Source organism: Polyodon spathula, chromosome 52, assembly GCF_017654505.1.
Source record: "Polyodon spathula isolate WHYD16114869_AA chromosome 52, ASM1765450v1, whole genome shotgun sequence".
Classification (NCBI taxonomy): Eukaryota; Metazoa; Chordata; class Actinopteri; order Acipenseriformes; family Polyodontidae; genus Polyodon; species Polyodon spathula.
Genome location: NC_054585.1, coordinates 1,811,271 through 1,832,500, shown reverse-complemented (window position 1 = coordinate 1,832,500; position 21,230 = coordinate 1,811,271). Strand labels below are relative to the sequence as shown.

Here is a 21,230-nt window from a genome sequence, read left to right as displayed (position 1 = left end):
AGGTGCTGTAAATGAACCAATGAGAACTAAGGAGTGGGTATTCTGCACACTAAAGGAATGATATTTATACTTTGAAACATTCATTTATACATGCGCCAGGTGCCCCAAACTGTTCTCACTCCATTATGTTGCATTGTCTGCATTGCAGAAGTGTTTCCATTGCATGGACTTAGAATTACACGTTTATTTAACCAGCAAAGAAAAATAACACACATTGGGTTTTTTGTTTTGTTTTTACAACAGGGTAAAACAAGGCTTCAGCATAGATACTGTACATACTTGAAAAAAAAGCCAAGAAACAAGTTCAGTAATGGTATGTGTATTTAGGGTTTATCCCATGGCTTTCAATTGGCAGTTGATCAATTTGCAATCTGTCATGTACTCCTTTTAATAACACAAAGATTGGAATGGAGTGCGTTTCATTGAGTGAGCTGATTTGAAATGTATTGCTATAAACATTGGTGCTGTTGCCCTTTTTAAAGTGTTCTTCTGGTTACACCCTATATAATGAGGGCAGGGAATTAAACAGGGAGAACTGCTGACTGTAACAAGTTCCACGACTGCCTGATTGGCCTTTTCAGTGAAAATCATTACCCAGGGTCCTCGCTCTTCAGTCCTCTTCATCTGTTTGTATTAAATTAGTTGTGCAATCAGCAGAAGGCTGGCTGAGGTTGCTATAAACTTGCTTGACATAAACAATCTGACCCCCAGAGGTATTGTTAATGCAGGTGTTGTAAAATGCTGTTACGTGTGAAGGAAGTATCAGTTGAACGTTGTGTCGCTCCTCTGCTCTGTGTACCATAGATTCGAATCTGGGTTGTGCTTGTTGTCAGGGTAAATTCCATTTCCTTTTTAAAATCAAACTTACAGTACAGTAGTCCGTCGCCTGTCCAACTGTGGTGGGACTCAAACCCTGCCCACATTAATTTAAAATCAGCTGTGCTCAGGATGCGTTTGTCTCACAACAGATCCATACTGCTGGGTGAATTTAGCTTAAGGTTATTACCCTGGTTAGATACATAAAGTAAAATGTAACTAGAAATAAAAAGCTAAACTCATTTCATTCAGGGTCAGCCAAGATCAATAACTACATCTATTATTAAACAAATATGTATTTGAAATGGCAAAATGAGCATACTGTAGTTAATATGAAAAGGAATTAAGAAGTGTTTTAACTGTGGTGCAGATAGCAAGTGATTTCTAGAACAGATGCTTAAGAGGCTAAAAATAAACTGCTAACAGCTTGAACCGGTAAGAACTGACAGCAGCTCATATATTTAAGGTAAGCATTCTATGAGAAGCTATTTACTACCACTGCACATTTTGCAGCTATGTAAATATCCTAATTACTGAATTCACATCAAAATGTTCAACACAAGCTTTGATTGATGTTAATTTTATTTATACCTGTGATTTTATGATGCTGAATGCCAGCTGTGTGTTTGTTTTTTGGCATCCGTAAGAAGCAGGGAAAGATGGCCATAAAACGAACCCCTTAAGCAAGTAACAAATCCATTTCATACATGTAGCCTGGTTCCTGCTGACATTATAGGATTTCTCCTGAGGTCAGCCTGCTAGAAGTTGGAATTGCAGCATCCCAGGTGCAAAATAATAAGTGTTGGCACTTCTGAACCTGATGTGTTTTTCTCATGTATCTAAAAATACTATCATCTCAGCAGGATGTGCAGGACAAGTAGTGATACAATGTGTTGGGATTCAATTGCAGGCTGCTTGCCACATTAGCAATCTGAGTGGAAGAGGCACAGATAGGTCTACACTTGTTGTCCATGCAGGGGTCCTGATGTCATTGGCCTGCTTGGCTGGCATGGCGTCACCGTGAAAAAATAATCTTGTCATCAGCTCCTCCCAGCAGGCTGAAATTAGACTGCTCCAAAATAGTGCAGGACTTACCTTACATCAAAAAATCTGGTCAATACCTTAGTCACATGTTCGCTGGTCAAAATCACTTTTGCAAATAAGAATGTCCTGTAGGCATTGCTTATTTACAACATATTGATTTATTGGCACTGGACTGAGTAGTTTTCTCCATTACATATTTCTTGCTGATGTTACTGTCTGTGTATTTATACATTTAGTCAGACAGGAGCTCTGAAAATAAATGTTCAAATTGTGGTGACCCTCTGCTGCAATACAGCATTCCTAGACTTAATACATTATGCAGCTCCTGCGCCAATAGTGACAGCCTAAGCATTTGTCCTTTAATTTACTGTCCTGTGACTTGCAGTACATATGTAAGCAGGGAAGTTCAGCAGCTTGTAGTATTCAAAGCAGATGTTGTATTACACTTTTCCAGAACAAGATATTGCCACTTTGTTTTTAGTATTGTAAAGAAATGTATCATTAATTGCCACTGACAGTATGGTACTGTATATGGAGTCATAGCTGTTGTATATCAAGGTCATTACAGATAAGCAAGTTTTCATGTCCTGCAATTGAAGTGTACAGTATATCACTATGTGGTACCAGACAGCACACACAAATCATTCCAAATGTCTACATACTGTACATTTTGAAATGTTGCAATTATATATGGTTTTCTTACAAAAACAAGTCAATTTAATTATTTAAAAAAAAAACAGAGTAGGCAGAATGTGCAAAAAGTAGCCAAATATTTTCTAATTCTAATCGCATTAAGGCTAGCTTCTCTAATTGAAATATGAACACAGTCATCTCCTTACAGAGAGAAATGTATCCTAATGATCAACATTAGTGACACAAATTTGCATATGCTCCTGCTTCTTTTGAAGTGTGTTTTCAGAGAAAAAATTTGCTGGCAATCTGTAATCCCTTCTGTTATTGAGTTCTGCAATAGTAGTGCATTCAGGATTTCAAGAAGACAGCACAAGATTGAAGAACTGATGTGTTTCAATTCATGCTCAGCTAGTTTCAGCTTCTGTAGGAAAAACACTGCAGAGCCCAAAGGTGTTCTGGGCCACCACACTAAACTGAGGGCTTGACATTTTGTTTTGCCTTGGCAACTGGCACAGGAAAACCAATGGGAACTGTGGAGCATAGAGAATGCGCTTTTGGTAAAAACATTTTTTTTAAACACAGCAGTAGTCGCAAGTTAACCAACTGACCAACCAAATGCCCTGTTCCAGTCCCACCAAGGCATTGCTGTATTTGTGTGTGTTGCACCCTTTCTTACTGCATCCAATAGCTCCCTAACCTTGATTGGCAGCTTGTTTGTGTGGAGCCTCTGCGTCATCACGTGGCTGTGCTTTAAATGCAGTTAGAAGACGAAGCATGACATGCATGGTCTACTTTTCCATAAGTTTCTATCATGTTTAATGTTCATTGCCAGGTGGCACTTTTGTAGTCAGGACCTTTTACACTGTTATGAGTACGGTTTAATGCCCATTCTCTCTTAATTCTGTCCTGTAATCTGTTCTTGTGTTGTTTTTCAGTGTACTATGCATTGCTGTTGAATAACCCAGTAACACATAAATAAGCATATAAAAAAAATGTAGACAGCTATCACAGCATTTAGATACATCAGTTCCCTTCGACAATAAAGATGTCATTGTTTGTATGATAAATCCTGCCAGGATGTCTAGTCTTATGTAGAAACCCTGGCAGCCTAAGTGATGTTAGCCTAACTTCTAGTTGGCTGGCTGGCTTCAGCCAGATAGATGGACACAGACACCTGTATAATTCTAGTATATTTGGACTGCGATTCCTGCCAAGGAAGGCACATTCAAGGAAGCGCTGGCAGGATATGTATTGTATGCAGAAATGATCTCTGGATTGATTGAGTACATACAGAACATTGACAGACAAGACACCTAAACTAAACTAGTTTTGATAATCATAATCCCCCTCCTATTTTCAGTCATTGGGGTGTTTTTAGATGTGGAGATTGTTTGAAATGTTGAGAATGGGTTAAGCATTCAAAGGATTAATAGCGTCAAATAACGAGCTGTCTCAAAAATGGACAGAATTATACTAATTGGCAGCTCTGTTGCTTCTGTCCTTTTTTCTTTATATTAACCTGCATCCATCTGTTGATGTGTATCTTCAACTGCATTTTAACAAACACTGCGCCCCAAACACAACCTTTTAATTGTATGCGTTACAGTAAGTGTCAGAATCTGGTCAAGCTTAAATGTCTGGAATTATGAAGAAATCTGTGGCTTTTTGGACATTTACCAAAGCTTATTGGTAAAGGAAGTTGGTTATTCTTGATTTACAGATATGTCCAAAGTAAAGTTTTATTAAAGTGTTACACATTACACAGTTACACTTGCTACACTGGACCAAATCACAGAAAACTTCAACACTGGACAAGACCCCCACCATTTCCACTCGACAATGCCCTGGGAGCTACAGGTATGGATTGTGGGCCAGTCTGTAGGTTTTAATACCTTTGCATTAGTGAGTCAATAACAGATGATATATAAAAACACCAGCACGGCAGGAATTCTTTAGCATTCTACTTTTATTTTCTTGTTTTAAGAAAATGTTGACACTTCCAAGTGAATCAGCACTTTAAATGCTCAAGCATAAATGATGGCAGATAAGTGACAAACAGCAGATCACCATTGTGATTTTCTACTATTAGTTTTATTACACTGAACTAGCAAACATGAATCTATTTAACCACTAAAAACTGCTTTTACTGAAGCGCATTTCAGTCACAAAATTTGTACAATCATCATTTCACATTTTTTACTTTTTTCCCCAAAGTTAATTCAAGAGGAACCATCCTCTGTATAATTTTAAGAGCAAGCCAGGTAAACCAGATCTGTCTTGCTGGTTTCACCACACATATATGTAAAACTGAAAAATAATATTTACAACAATAATGACTGCACCATTGCACAATGTATTGAGGTGTGAACATGAAAACTCTACTATTGCAAACTTCAAAATAAAGTGTGAACACAACAGGCTCAAAGGCCCAATCAAGAATTCATACTTCATAAATACTGTTGTACAAAGCGTGGTTTATATATTTTTTTTATAAAATGGATGTAGGTCTTTTTTCTACATTCATACAGTCCACTAGTAATACATTCAAAACAAGCTATAATCACACGCAAGTTACGCAGCAAGTGCTAAAGGCTTACTTCCGAGTCTTTCAAGTCGACATTCCGACTCCAACATGTATCATTTGTATATGTTTACCAGCCAGCCCGTTTTCTGTGCTGCAAGTGGTAGTCTTGGATTATATTTGAAGTTCAGAACTTAAATTATGAATGACTAACTTAGGCAGGAACAAGATGCCATTCTGCTTCCAGGTCTCACGGTCTAATTGCCCGAATTGAATTTCCAGCTCTATAATTATAACAGCCCAAGTCTATTTTTAGCGATGAGATTTTTAAAACTACAAAAAGGTTGAAGTGGAGAAATCCCACACTTCCTGGAATTTAACAGTAGTGCGATTGAAAAAGCACCAGGATCCACAGCTGTTATTAAAACAAATCATTAAAACACCTAGATTCACCAACTCAGTCCTTAACTGTAATGTGTGCAATCAGCAGTCACTGCAAAGCCCTTTGTGGTGTGGCAGACCAGCACTGAATATCTGTTGTAAAGCGCATATTAATGTATTTTAGGTAATGGTTTGTATTGAAAACTAAGTTCACAATGCTGGGGAAGCAATTTGACCCAGCGTTAGACAAACTTGGTGCTCTTTCCATATCCGTATAAACAAACATATCTATCTATCTATCTATATCTACTCACTTACTAATATATTTCTACTTGTTTGCATGCAAATTAAAACTAAACTGTAGTACACCTCAGCTGCTGTACAGGGACACAGAAAAGTCAAACTCCTGGTTAATATCAGTGATCCGCTTTTTCAACTTGTACCCTGAGAGAAATATTGCTAAAATGTGGATTTGTGCTTCAGTAGAAGTGATCCAATTCCATCTGGTTTGTTCTGGTGATACGGCACAATTTTAAATTGATAAATGTATTTATTAAGTTCTGTTAAACCGTATATCGTTTTTTCGTATGCACACAAATTAAAGTGATCATATAAGAAAGCAATTAAGTTTCATAACAATCGATTTTTAAAAACCAATGTAATTGTGTGGGGGGGGGGGGTTTAACAGAAAGTGTGCACCTTTATTGCTGTTATTACTTATTGTCAAGCATGCCTTTCTTATTTACATTAAATCAAAATAATGTCCCAAGTTAATGCATTGTTTGAATCCTTCTCAACACAAATTAATGACAATATACAGTCCTTTGATGGGACACCCTTTAACCCTAAGCGAGTTAGAGAAAAAAAAAAACAACAAAAAACAAGGACATCAAACAAATTCAAATGATAGAAATAGCTTTGAAAAATCAACATTTTAAAAACAAAACGAGAGCATTTGTATCATGGCTTTAGTAAATAAACATTTTACGCAAAATAACTGAATTTAGGGTTCATTTTCATATTCTATTTACAGACTAACATTTAAACAATAGCAATAAAAAAATATAAATATTTTTGAATGGTGTATAATTAGACAACAAACATTTGTATGAAGTCAGTTGTTAGCTTTTAAGTTTCCTGCAAAAGCATGTGACTTCTATTGTAAAATGAAGAAATGAAAATGTAATAAAAAAACAAATTTGCAATCATTGAATCCTTAAATGGACCAGTGAATAATTCAGCTGAACACAGCAGTTTTAAATGAAATGGGTTCAGTTCCTCCAACAAACACCCCTTTCTCCTAAAACTAGAGCTTCAAGGACAAACGAATCTTATTAGGAAATGCAGGTTAGACGACTTAACTAAACAATCCATCACACTAAGAAATAAATAATCTTGAACACAGAGATTTATAACAAACACGGGACAGAATAATTGTATCACTTGAAAAAGCTGAGGTAATAGAAGGAGGGGAGTGTAGACCGTCCTGCAAAATGTAATTCAATAGTAAATCCACAAATGCATAGCTTTTAAACAATACATGTGTACATCTAAATGTTTTGTTTTTTTTTTTTTTTTGGGGGGGGGGGGGGGTACCGGTGTATATATTATATGGGAACTAGTCTTATCCCTTCACTTCCGTTTTAATGAACTAAGCTGAAATGAGATTTTGGGATCAATAAGCTACTAACAACCAAACGTGCAAGATGGGCCGAATGGCCTCCTCTCGTTTGTAAACTTTCTTATGTTCTTATGAAACAGAAACTTAACTGAATGAACCCAAGACAGTGCTTGAAACTAATACAGAAGAGTGGTTTAACACTCCACTAACAGTAACAATCTGTTTTCAAACAAAAAAAATGACGTTCTATAAAGAGGGTGCTGCATGACAAAGGATCTTTTATCCATATTATCTCGCCTCTAATATTTAGCTCCATTCCATAAGAGTGCGTACATCAAAGTCTGTCACTTGAATACAATTAAGAAGCAGTACAGTGTTATTTTTAAAGACTAAATCCTCACTACATGCTTAAGCTACAGGTAGATGGAAAGGAAGGGTGTTATACAGAGATTGCTTTAGAAGGCAGCACTCCAAACTAAGGGGTGGTCTATATTAATACACTTCTGTACCTTTCAAACTTCAGGTCTCAAATTGCATGAGCCATTACATGTTTTCCTATGAGCTTTAGTATTAAACAAGAGCATGTCTAATAAAGAGTGCAGCAAGAACTGGAGTGGATCACACTGTCATGAGAATGAGTCTTAACTCTTTACATTCCAAGTCCTGTTTTAAGAAAACAATTCCTTGGTTAATGGCTTTCAGAGGAGCACAGATCATAGAATGGTCTGGGGTCCTGGGATGGATTTTAAAAGGGACAATAACATTAAAACAAGCTGCTCTAGGACAGATCTGGCATTGACACAGCTCAGTGGTAGGCTTGTCTGACACACAGAAACAGAGCTTAATATCTTAATGTTACCTGTTTGATCCAACGACATCTTGCAGATATTAGGTGAAGCAGTGAAGACTACTGCATCATATATTTGAGTTAAATGTTCTCCATTTCAACACTAATTACACCAATGATGACCTTTTTTCACTTTACAGACTTTTTTTTTTTATGAGTATTGGCTCGAACTCTATGTCATATGTTATGCGTTTTTAATAAACGTGATTAATTTGGTCCAAATAGTGTGTGCTTAGCACTATAGTAATTTCAAGCTGGTCAGGAAAAGACATGTTAACCAATATATCCCATTATTATACCTGCATTCAATGTGCGTGTTAATATATTTTAAAAGCATACTTTAATTTTCAATTCCTATTGTTTAATGAGGAGATGTAGAAATTTGAAAATCTCTCGCTGCCGAGGTAACATTTCCAGTACATGTAAATTATACATGATCATACACTGTTCAAGTAAAAAACAAAGCATTTGGTAATTATAGTTGTTGTTCATGGTACAAAGCTACACTTTTTAAACACTTATCAGCAGTTTGCAATGTTTCCATTTAATAAATGTATTTTAAAACCGAAAACAAAGGAATACTTTTGTCAGAATGAATCACTTCAGCATTTGTTTGGAAAACCTAAATAGGCAAAGCAGTTAAAAACAAGGTATCTGTGTGGAACTTCAACAGATGGAAGACTCAAATAGAATGCATTAATAGGACAATAAGCAAACTGTAAAACCATTTTCAGAAGAGCAAATTGTTTAATCTAGGCTGAACTGCTAACTTAAGGTATTAAGAAAATACGACAACTTGAACAAAGCTCTTTATTCAGAAAACTTGTCTCTACAGTGCAAAATATGAATGGCTTTAATTAAAAGAACATTTTTATGTCTGCACCCTTATGAGGATATTGCAGGAGGGTATTTTGCATATTAAACTGGGTGTAACAATGCTTCAAAATGACTTGTTTCCTCAAACAGTATTGGGAGGGGGGAAAAGACAGATAAAAGTATCTCTTTGTAATTCAAGTCAAGTCTTGTATACTACTGTATATAGCTGCTGCAGCAGCACTGCGCTGCCCTGTAATGAAGAATTGCACATTTATGAGGAAAAATTACAATGATGTATTCAGAGTCTGTACAGCTGGTAACATTACACATTTGTCACCAAGCTTGTCAAGATGCTACTATTTCGTATTCTATCATAAGGGTGCAAACTCATAATGCGCAAGAACTACAAATCCATGAAACTGGCTTATTTAAGGATATGTGTATCCATGAAACTGGCTTATTTAAGGATATGTGTATTTTGGGAAGCACATGTATCTAATATATAAAAGCATGTCCTGTAGCTGATTTATTTTGTACAAAACACTGAAACAAGCTTGCATTTATAAAATATTAAACCTAGACGAATGTATCATGCAAGGGTCACATATAAATCCAGAGGTGCTTACTGATGATAAATGTGCTTTTTGGTGGTGGAGGAACACTCAATGTTCTAGTTAAAATGTTCCCTTAAATTGTGCATTTACATAGCCCCCATGTACCAATAAAATACAGCAGGTACAGCCTGGGGGTGTTGTGCTCAATACATTTTTAAAAAGAGCAATATTACGAATTTAAAGGCTCAGTGTAGTAGACAAATAAAATACATTCATAAATTTAAAAAAACCAACCATTGATTTATGAGAAAATGGTTTCAAATGTATTCCTTTTTCAATCTCTGCATTTTTTTAATGAAAAAAGTGATGTCCCTTGTGTTGATGTAACATTAATAATCTCTTCTGCTAGAGAAAAAACTGAATATTCTGTATTCTACATTTCTTGTATAGCGTTATTGCATTCATGTATGTAAGTGTCATGGCGTATTAAAATGGTTTTAAAAGTCTGCAGCAAAAGCGATCCCGTTAATGTATAGGTACATATAGATTGCAGCACTGAAGTGGTTAATCCTGACAAAAAATATAATTCTATATACACATACTAGGCAATATACAATCCAAGTTAAATAGTGCTCTATCAGACTTTGAATTCAAAACATTCACATGGTTTCAAGTAAGCTTTAGCTAAAATTCAAGAGTATTGCTATATAACAAAGAGAATTCAGCATTAAATTAAGCTGGAAGTCAAATTAAGTATTGCTTTAACTTTTTTTATGGGAGATATACATTATGGAAATGCTAAAATATAGCTGTTGTCTACATTTGTGCCAGTTTAATGACCTGAAGAAGTTATGATTGTTTGTTTGTTTTTCGTTTAGGTCAGGACTGGTAAGACAAGTGAATAAAGACTTGGTTCTGAGACACACAACCTGATGGTTCTAGAAGTCAGAGAAGAAATCTTGAGGACCCAAGTGAATAATAAAAGGTGCGATGGTCCGAGGCTGGTAAAAGGGATTGTCAATGAAAAAACCACCTACAGTGAGGAAAAGAGCAGAGAAGCAGAAACTGGGGGTTAATGTTTAGACTTTGGTGAGGCTCATACTCCATTTATATATCTCTGCTCTTTCAGCTGTATGTGGAATTTTCATTGCACAGGGGCATCTCTGGTTAATAAAGACATCAAAAAAACTGAAGTTGCACAGTTACCACTGCTGACAAACTCTGAGCTCATTCACTCGAAATAAAGCAGAGAAATGTAAAAAAAAAAAAAAAAAAATATGCAGCAACTCGGAAAGTTTATAGACAATGTGGTTAGTAACTCTGAACAGACACAAATTAAAAGTGACTTTGGAGAAATAGTATTATACAATGGCTGCCATCATGCTGTGAAAAGGCAAGGCTGTGCTGATTTACTGTGGTTCGGTTTATAGGAAAATGGGGCCATATCAGAAGAAAGACCATGCTGTCTGATCTCCTTCAGGAACAGCAGCATTTTGTGGGGCAAACTTAAGAATGTTCATCCTGCAAAATCACTGCAAGCTTTCTCCCAAAATGGTACAGATAAAAAAACATATAAATCTGTATGGAACCACAGTGCAAGCTATAGGATAAATATTTAATAAAAGACAAATAGCTAAATCAGCAGTGCTTTTTCACATCACTGATGGCTCTCCTTCAGCCACGGGCCAGCAACAGCATGTCCTATTGATAAATCAATATGACCCTTTTAATGAATTGAAGAGCAACCCCCTTCCCTGTTCTGTAACAGGAACACAGCACCTGTATTTACAAGCATTCTGACTATGGCAGGTTCACCTTTATAAAAAGGACACCCATGTGAACAAGATAGTCCATCTCCAGGGATCTGTCTCCCATCAACACTCCTGACAGTCCAAACTGCTTACAACATTTTGCAATACTTCATGACGCCACTTAAAACAGCAATCAGTATATTCACTACAGGACTGCAAACCCCCAAAATGACTTACTGTGCTTTTAAACTACATTTAGAACAATGGTAATTCATTCAGGCAGACCAGAATAAAATGCCATTAACTGGTGATGGTGAATTATTCAATATGGGCAGCACAAAATGTAGCAGTATTCTATAGGTTTTTTTGCATTATACTTTAGCTGTAAAACAAAATAATGAACACATTATCATATGCTGGCCCGTGGATGAAAAGGGGGTCACATTTCACAGTAGCACTCAACAAAAAAATTGGGACAATTAGGTTGCAAGTATCCATGGGGACCTTGTTGCTGCTTTAGATTTTCCATTTTGTAGATGTAGAAAAATCACTTAGTTCAAAGGTAATATTACTTACCCTAAATACAAATATATATATACATCAGCAAAGTGTCTTTTGTTGAGAAAATATACAGGAAGGCCACAAGAACCAAGTGTACGATCAGTAAGGAAACAGAACCTCGAACCAGAAGTGGTGCAACTACAATGCTGTTTTATCTTGCAAGGAGCCTTTATCCTGTTTGCAAATGATATTTAAATAGTGCAGTGGGAATGCCTGTGCTTACACAAATGCTAATGTGTACTGTTGTACAAATGTTTCATTAACTTAAAATTGTGATCATTGGATTTGTTTTATAATTTCCTATGGTTCCAGTTACTTCTCCAAAGGAAAAGTGTTGATGTTTCACAATTAGAAGCAAACCATCTGAATGATGCATTTTGCACCCACGGTGTTTACTAGTTGTGCAACATGAACATGTCCAAATAATATTGGGTCTGGATCCTAATCATTATAAAACAGGCACAAACATACATCTTTAAGGTAAAACATTTTATTGGTAAATCAGCGGTTTATACTCTACACAGTCTTCACACACTCTGATTCGTTTTACACAAGTTGTAATATTTTGAGGTTTCAGTTTAATTCTCCTCTATAACAAAAGGTTGGTATACGTTATATTCTGAGAAAAAGGTAACATTTCACAGTACGTATCCTTCAAGTTTTAAAGAACTTAACCTGCAGTTTCTTCAGTTAAAATTAACAGTAGTAAGAAAAAGAAAAAACATCCTTTACGAATGGTTTTGCTAATGTACATGTTCAAGAATTTTTTTTTTGTTTTGTTTTTTAAATAAAAAAGATATACATTTTTTTACAGTGTTGTTAACTTGGATGAAACTTTTTTTTGAGACTGTACTAAAAGAATGAGTAGTGTGGTACAGGATATGCTGGGAATTTCATAACTGGTAACAGAAGCACTCTCTTGGGTAAACCTACAGAGAGAAGAAACGAAAAGGACTCCAAATAAGCTTAGAGGTCCAATAAACCAGGTCAAAACCAACAGGTTGGTACCATTCATCTTTCCAGCTAAGTCAATCAATACCGTTTTCAAGAACAATACATCACCCAAGAGACGACATACTATGAATATAAAACAAAGCCTCCATCAGAGCTAGTCGTTGTCTTTTCAGCTTTGATACTTGGAGATATACTCAATGTTTTACCTAAAAATATAACTTGAGGTAAACGTATGTTGCATTTTAACATTAGTTTAAGGATCACAGTGTATTCAAATTGATACATGCTGTATGTATAGTAACAGAGTCAGAAAGATCCCATGAAAAAGACATTTATTTGCCGAAAGATAATAAACACAATTGTACTACTTTCTATTCTTAGGATTTTCATAAGAGTTATTACTGGCCTCTTTTTTCACATTACTAAGATGTGCCCTTTAAAAGTCATACCAGTAATTCTTGAAAGAATTAAAGTGTACACTACAATCTAAATAACAATTACAGATGCATGTTTTTTGCAACATTAGTATGATCCTATTTTGAAATGCTATAAATAAAGAAAGTGAAATTGACCGGTGAAGCAACGAGGAGCTCTCTGGGAGGCACTGGGCAGTACGGTGTATCTGAAAGACACATCTGGAAAGATGGATTTTAAAGTTTCCTGTTTTGTTGTTCAGTCTGTCTAAGTTCTTGTGGCCTGTAGATTACACCTGCTTTTCCGTTCTGTTTTTCTCACATTCCCATTAAGAAATCACAAAGCAGCAACAGTAGGTATTACTTAACAGCATTAGATGACTGTAGTAGGAATTACCAGCATGCAACAGCTTTCAGAAGCAATGCTCTTACAGCCAAATACTAGACTGCATCACATTAAGACACTGGATAAACTAAGTCTTTATGTGAGAAATGGTGACAACATTATTGTGAAACATCACTCTAAGGCCTCTCAGATTGCTTTCCATAGATTTAATATGAATGAAAAGTGGCTCAATAAAAAGGGTCCACTTACACATTCATTCAACACCCTCTGCCCCCCCACAAAAATCATTTTAACAAGAACCACATCTCTATATTACAACATTATACTGCAGCTCAGCTCTGTCACCATTTGCACACAAGGCTCATTCAAAGCAACCAAAATACAGAACGGGTAGTCATTAGTTTTCCAATGCCACAGAAGAATAGGGGAACATTGTGTAAATATTGGGACAAAAACATAAGCCGATAATGACAAATGAAGTGTTCACCATTCTCAGATATATAGATATATAGATATAGTGGCAGAGTGGGGGGAGGATGTAGGCAGGGCAGAGGCACACTCAAATGTTTGTGGTTGCCCATGCGCAGCCACAGGTGACTAACTGTTTAATTGAACTGCGATTGTTTTATTGAAAAGTGTGGAATGTGGCAATTTAATGACTGATTGTCAATTATCTCTGGTCACACCATATAAAAAGAACAAAGGATGAATGCTTGGTGTGGGCTGTGCAGGAGAGTGTGGAGCTGAGATGGAGTGTAACAGTGAGAAGGGAACCACGAGAGCTGGGCTTGGGTGCTGTTTATTTGTGCATGTAGTGTTTTTGTTCAAACTTATGTTCTTGTGTGTTTTGATGTAATTTGTAAATAAACAGTGAAAAAAATGCAATTCTTGTGTTATAGATATAAAATCTCACACACACCTTGTTTGTTTTAAATTAAGATTTAAGCGTTATATAAAGCAGGTATAAGGAGGCAGCAAATGTGGTTTATAAAAGTAGACTAAATAAATAAATAAAGGCACAATCAGTTTGGAAGTTTGAGAGAAATAACCCTGTACATCATTACCAGGCTGTTTCTTTAAAAGGAAATCAATTTCTAAATATAGGTTAGATGTATATTTAAGTACAAAGCACATCGGCTGTTATTCTGTATTACTGCTGAAAACTAACAATGTAATTCAGCTTGAAATATGCATCATCTGAACTGTTATTTAACTAAAATCAATGGATTGAACAGAAACTTTTTTTGGCAGAAACCAGACAGACAATCTCATACTGTGTACTGATTGTGTGAAGCGCACGGTTACATACCTCTGTTTGAAAGTTACCGTTCTATTAAATACATGGCATTGGCTTCATACCCCAGAGTCTGTTTGATACACAGGTTTGCTTTGAATAGAGCCCATATTGGCTGTAAGCGCTTGAACTACATTTAAGAAAATGTCCAGAATCATAATGGAAGGGAACAGGCAGTTTAACGAGCAGTCCTTTGACAGTCAGGCAAAGCTTAGCAAGGCTTGCTCCAACCACCGGAAGAACCAAAAGGTCATGGTTTATTGTTTTCAAATTCTAAAATTTGGCTTGTTTTTTTTCTTTATTTTTGAAAATGGACTGCCATTTGTATTACTGGTTTTAGGGAACTTTGCATACTACACCTTTTAAGAAAATAATTGTGCATATTCACGTCTGCTATAAAATCAAGTGTTTGCACGTACCGTAAGCAGGAGCGGCAGCTGCTGCACTGTATCCATAGGGTGTCCCGTAACCTACAAAGAAGGGTTATTAAAATTAAACAAAAGAAACTTAAAACGCCACAAGATCATGTGCTTTCTCTACCAGTTTTCCAGTGTGACAGTTATGCAGAACATCGTTTTGATGGCATTTACATCAAGCGTCCGTATAAAATTGTGAATTTCACAGCAGAATACCTGGTGTCATATATCCTGGAGCAGCAGCAGCACTGACAAAGGCCCCCCTGGGCAGAGCCGCTCTCCCTCTCCCCCTTGCCACCTGAGCAGCTACAGATGCCGCTGTGGCTACAGCCCCTTTAGTCTAGCAATGATAAAAGAATACAATTACCATTTACAACTACTGTGACAGCACACACCCAAGAAAATCATGTTAATATTTGACATCTGAAATGTCTTGCAAATATTCTGTTAAACCTCCTTATTTAGTTATAATATTCATAAATCAATTCCCATGCTGATCTCCATTACTATGCTAAGCCTTTATGGGTTAGGGTTCTATCATACGATGTATAGGGCTGTTACAGTATAAAATATTCTCCTGATAAAAGTGAATTAGCAGGCTTCTTTCAGATCAGCAGGGGTTTTTTTTCCCCTCAAAGAACACAGAACAAGCTTTGATTTGAATTAACAAATTGGTTATAAATAATGCACAAAGTGGAAAGTAACAAAGGTATGACCTGTGGAATAATCTTCTTTTTCTTAATGCCTGCTGCATTCGGTCCGGAAAAGAGTTTGTCAAGGGCAGCCAGAGCTGCGCTGGCCTTCGCCACTTTCTTGTTGGGCCCTGCTCCTTTGAATTTCTGTCCATCTACTTCCACCTTTACAAAACGGACGGGGGGAGGGGGAGAGAGAAATATTTGCATATAATGTATAATTGCTAGTTGTTATGAGTGACCGGACATAATAAACCTGAGTTATTACTTTGAGCTGCTGATCTCCATGGCTTCATTTTCGGATAAGACCCCTGACATTTAAGTTTTAAAACAGAAAAGAAGCCAAAGAGCTTTATCAGCAAGTGTCCTCAAACAGCTTTACATTGCTTATTTTATAGGGTTGGGGGTGCTACACTTTTTATACAGTATTCCCAGAGTACAGAAGTCAGATATTTGAAATGTACGCATTACTTTGATTTTTAAATATATTAGACATACCTCCATTACAAACCGTTTGTCGTGACTCCCACCGGACTCTGAAATCAGCTCATATTTTAAACCCCTTCTTTTTTCATTCAGTTCCATGACTGGGTTTTTGCCACTGGCAGTAAGGATAGGACCCTGAGTTCGTACCTGTCCAAAAAAACACATTTGAAAAATAGAAGAGTGATGAAGCTTCTCGTTTGATAAGGTTAAACTAGAACAGGCATACCCCTGCATTACTGCATATGAAGAAATTAGCAAGCCAGACAAACATGAATTCAGTTTGGAAACATAAGTGGATAAACCCCTTCATTCAGACTGCAGAGACAGGTTATTAAATCAGCTGACCTCTGCAGAACCCTCAGTTTGCTAACTAATACCGTTTTAACACAAGATACGTGACAAAATTATAAAGCGGGTAGAAAGTGGAGAATTCTGTACATGCTATCCACATTTTAAAGCAGACCTTGAAGCAGCATGTATGCATTTTTTATGAGAATTAATCATTTATGCCAAAAGAAAAGTAATTTCAGTCCTTTCAAACCACAGCAGCACAAAATGTCTACGTACTAGGAAGGGGGGTTTGATAAAATCCAACTACAGTACTTTACAAGCTAAATGTTTGCGTAACCATGTTCAACACACAAAGATCAGTAATAAAAACAACCAGGGGTTTTAGTGAAAGATTTAACTTCACAAAATGTTTAAGCAGTTTAGTAGATGTTTATACAATCTGTTCTTATCCATCATGGTGCTATGGTAAAGTCCTCATCAGCCAGAACAAAATAATTAATGTCTGATTCCTAAATTTAATTTAATTCAACATCAATCCACTTCTTTAATATGTTTGTAGAGGAAAAAAGAATAAATGTACTGTATAAAAGCAGGATCGGTAGCAGTGCGTAACTAGACATGGCTTTGAAAGCAATACAAAATAAACAGCACTAAAGGAGTTTAAAAAAAGACTGCATGGCTATTTCATACTAAACTGCTTAATGCATTCCCTGATTAAAATCAATGTTAGGTTATAACAAACTGTAATAAGTAAATAGCTGGTTGAACATCAGAAATTTTGGATAACGCAGACTGAATCCACTTAATAAAATCTCAATTCAGGAACAAAACCCTTTTTATTTTTATGAACTCCTTCAACGATGTAGATATGTATAAAGGGCTTGGAAAGATGCCTCCACTCTAAACTGCAGACCGATCCAATAGTACAGGAAAGACAATGTCCATCTGTGTCTGTTTTTTCTATCAATTCTTTAAAAGTATAAAAATGGAAGCGCATGGATTAGTTACCCGGCAGCCTCGATGAAAGGTGCTCTAATGATAGCAGGCTTGGTATTTCAGTAAATATTAGACTATGACCTCAGATACTTGTGATGTAATACCTCCAGTGTATTGGAGCTGTCTGTTGTGGAGTTTGCTGTATTATTGCTCGAGTTTGTAGGCACAGTCTCATTTTTTCCTTCACTGTCCGATTTTTCGTCTGCGCTCATACTCTCCATATCTGTGTCAAAACCAGTTGGGTAGCCCATTGCCTGCAAAACCTGCGGAATAAAAAATAAAAAAAACACCTCTATTTAGAGAATGTATGAACACATGGTTTAGTGGATTCCATTAGCATAGAAACACCCGCAATTGCTTTTTTGAAAAAATAAATTAATTCTTGCAGGCTAAGTAACAATTTTTTGTTTTTGTTGTAGTACAGAATTTATACTGCCCTTTAGTATACCTTATTTGAACAGAGAAAGTATTATAATGAAATGCTCTGCATAAACATGTAAATGTTTTATCTGATTAAAAGTTTATACTCCAGACTGGGAGCATTCAGGCTACCACAGGCAAAATGGTTATTACCTTTACTGCTACATGAAGTTTGGCGGTTTTCTTGGATGGCCCTGAGGCTTCGTATGCTGTTCCATCCACATCTACAGACATTGTGAAGACAGGTGCATGAACGGGACCAGACTGTGATAAGAGCTTGTACTGAAGTCCAGGTCGGATTTGATTCAGCCTCATTAAAGCATTCATTGGCTGGTTGGTATCTATTGCTTTGCTGTCAAGAACTGTGAACAAGAAATGGAGAGAAAACAAACACATGAATACAAAATAGTAACGAAGGAATGTCATAAACATGCTGCACATTGTACAGTGGTTTAAAAACGTTCAGAGTGGTGCAACTGCCAATTTCTTAGAAAGACTTGTGTAAAATGCATCTGACAAGCGATGTGTCTTACGGTAATGGAACTTGACTAATAAAGATATCAGAATACAGTTGTGTACCAAATATTAACATAATAGGTGCCCTGTCTCCATACAACAGGAAACTCTATATGGCAGCAAATATGAAGTGACTGCCTCGGAGTGTTTGAGATATGAGGCTCTGACAATGTGCTGACAGCAGCTTTGTAAAATAACTCTCATAAAAGGGTTTGGTCTTGCTTGTACAATACCCTCAAAATATGAACCTGACTGGAACAACGGGTGCATCTGCAATGCACACTCAAGACTAGGCGTTTGACAGCTCATACAGTATATACTCATCTAACTCCAGATTGATATTTCTTGATGCAAATGTATACAGTGTGGTTGAATTCTATCACATTCACACTCCAATTCCAAGTAACACCATTTGTGGGATTTAAATCCCTGAAATCATTCAGATCACAGTACTATGTGAATGCAGCAGCTTTACAAAACGGGTGATCTTAGAATAGCAAGCACTGTACAGGCAGACTAGAACTCAATTACACTGACTTTTCAGTTCAATCTGTAGTAGGATTGCTTTTCTTTGAAACAAAATTGTTGTTCTTGGTATCAACACCTCCTCTATAAGAGGAAACCTAGCTATGCTTGTTTGAGTAATACAATGAATAAGACTGGACTATTAGATCTGTCTTTTTGTTCTGCTTTTGCCAAAATTACCCAGTCATTTAGATTGCAGAATAAATACACTTCGTAGAAAATCAAAGCCAGAATGTCTGTTTTAAGTATGGCTGGTGATAAGATCTCCGATATGACTGTGTAGTGTCCCATATGTTTTTACATACAGTGGCTTATTCAAACCAAGAAAAATTCTTAAGAGGGAGGCCTTATTAAAAATGTCACAAACATACACACTGCAAACAATACCTTTGAGGTAAAAGCATCATTCTTGCCTTAGGTATAAGGGAACAGTGCCATTTTTATAATAAACTGCTGCATTATTTATTTATTTATTTTTTTTTTGGGGGGGGGGGGGGGGGGGGGGGGGGGGGGGGGGGGGGGGGGGGGGGGGGGGGGGTTATTTATGTATTTATTTATTTCTCTATTTTCCCAACTATATAGGACAAAGACACATTACCAGCAGACCACCCACTTGCATCAGCTTATCCTTGTTGACTGGGCTGAGCAATGTGTCAGCACATTAAAAAATAGATATCGGCGTGAATGCTTCATATGACAACTCCAGCAGCTTTCACTGTTGCAGTTTAGAAACAAACATGATTTTATTCCTTAAGCAGGGAGCGCGAGACATGGCAGAAGGTTTGGAGGTGCAGGTTTTGTTTGTTGTAATGCTGTACTGGCTGGCAGAAGGTTTGGGGGTGCAGGTTTTGTTTGTTGTAATGTTGTATTGTGTGTTGGGTTGCAGAAGGTTTGGGGGTGCAGGTTTTGTTTTTTGTAATGTTGTATTGTGTGTTGGGTTGCAGAAGGTTTGGAGGTGCAGGTTTTGTTTGTTGTAATGTTGTATTGCGTGTTGGGTTGCAGGTGGTACGGAGGTGCTGGTTTTGTTTGTTGTAATGCTGTACTGTGCTGGGTTGCAGAAAGTTCAGGGGTGTGGTGGACACACCTGAAATATACTGGGGGTATTTTGAGGACTCCCTGCTCAAGCAGTCGTCAGACCACCAGTTCAGAACAAGTGAACTACAATAACCTGCACTGATTTAAGAGCTTGCAGTTACTTTAGTAAAATAACAATTATATAATAACAGTATAAATAGCAGCTGGATGATCGTTGCAAATCACACAGTATAAACTTACTTTTTCTTATGTTACGTTTCATCTTTTTAATAAGATCTTTGTCATCCCCAGATCCATCTTCATACGGTCTCTTAAGGGCTGTACCTGAAACACATACATGCAGGTCTGTTTAAACACTTTGAAATTTAAAATAAGTAAAATACATATACATACATACATAAATAAATGCGTACCTTCTCTGTCTGCCCAAGAATACTTCTGGGAAGGTTTATTTATAGGCAGAGGATCCATTTCTAGTACCTTATAAATCTGCCCAAAGGCTAATAGTCTTAATGCATGCTGCAAAATAAAACAAAGAATCAGAAACTGTAGTTTTGTATGAATGTCAAATTAGCAAACATTTAACACACTGTAACCATTAATTCATTAGTTTTAATTAACCACCCTGCAGATTTGGGTGAAGCTAGGGCAGTAAAAATAATGAACACATAGAACCACATTCTACAGTTTATATTTTACTGAATCCAACCCTTTGTATTTTATTAAAATTATTAATTTTATTAAATACTGTGGTTTACAAAAAGCCTTTTGGGGATTTACTGATCCATATATGAGCTGGCATATGAAAGGCCCCATTTTAATCATCTAAACAGAGGTGGTTTGTTGAGATCAGTGGTTTTCAACCTTTTCATCTCAAGTACCAGTGTTTCCAGCAGGGACCACCAGGTGTACCAGTAACTGTGCAATCTTAAACTGCTGTTGTAAAACAGAGACATACCCCATTACAACCAGGTTTGTGTCTGTACTCGCTTGTTTGTTGCCTCATTCTGATGAATGGTTAATCTATTCATGAACTCTGCATGTTTACATTTTGCAATTGTTGTGTATGGAATTGGTGACCGCACCTTTAATTGTGCTCAGTGTTAGTGACATCCTGCTCTGACAGCATGCAACACAGACAGCTGTTATGATTTACATACCTTTACTCTTCAGTAAGAACATATTTCAATTGCAGTGAGTTTGTTCTGCTATAGTTACGATATTAAATACATCACAGAAAGCACACTGTGCTAATTAAAATGAAAATAAATTACAATCCAAGCACCAAATTTAGTAAATGG

General features: G+C 36.6%; 1 protein-coding gene across 5 annotated transcripts in view; it reads right to left on the bottom strand.

Annotated features, from left to right (window-relative positions):
- Positions 1-9,127: 9,127 nt before the first annotated feature.
- Positions 9,128-21,230, bottom strand: part of LOC121307046 (spermatid perinuclear RNA-binding protein-like) — an 84,676-nt gene continuing 72,573 nt past the window's right edge. For 4 of the 5 annotated variants that reach the window (XM_041239127.1, XM_041239129.1, XM_041239128.1 and 1 more), the window contains exons 11-19: positions 20,343-20,448; positions 20,170-20,253; positions 18,007-18,215; positions 17,538-17,696; positions 16,159-16,293; positions 15,685-15,825; positions 15,185-15,308; positions 14,972-15,022; positions 9,128-10,266 (exon numbers count right to left, since the gene is read on the bottom strand). In XM_041239127.1, coding sequence (XP_041095061.1) covers positions 10,172-10,266; positions 14,972-15,022; positions 15,185-15,308; positions 15,685-15,825; positions 16,159-16,293; positions 17,538-17,696; positions 18,007-18,215; positions 20,170-20,253; positions 20,343-20,448 — 1,104 coding nt within the window. In that variant the 3' untranslated portion in view covers positions 9,128-10,171. Of the gene's footprint in view, positions 10,267-12,017; positions 12,475-14,971; positions 15,023-15,184; positions 15,309-15,684; positions 15,826-16,158; positions 16,294-17,537; positions 17,697-18,006; positions 18,216-20,169; positions 20,254-20,342; positions 20,449-21,230 lie in introns of those variants that run through there. The other variant, XM_041239130.1, reaches the window with a different exon arrangement.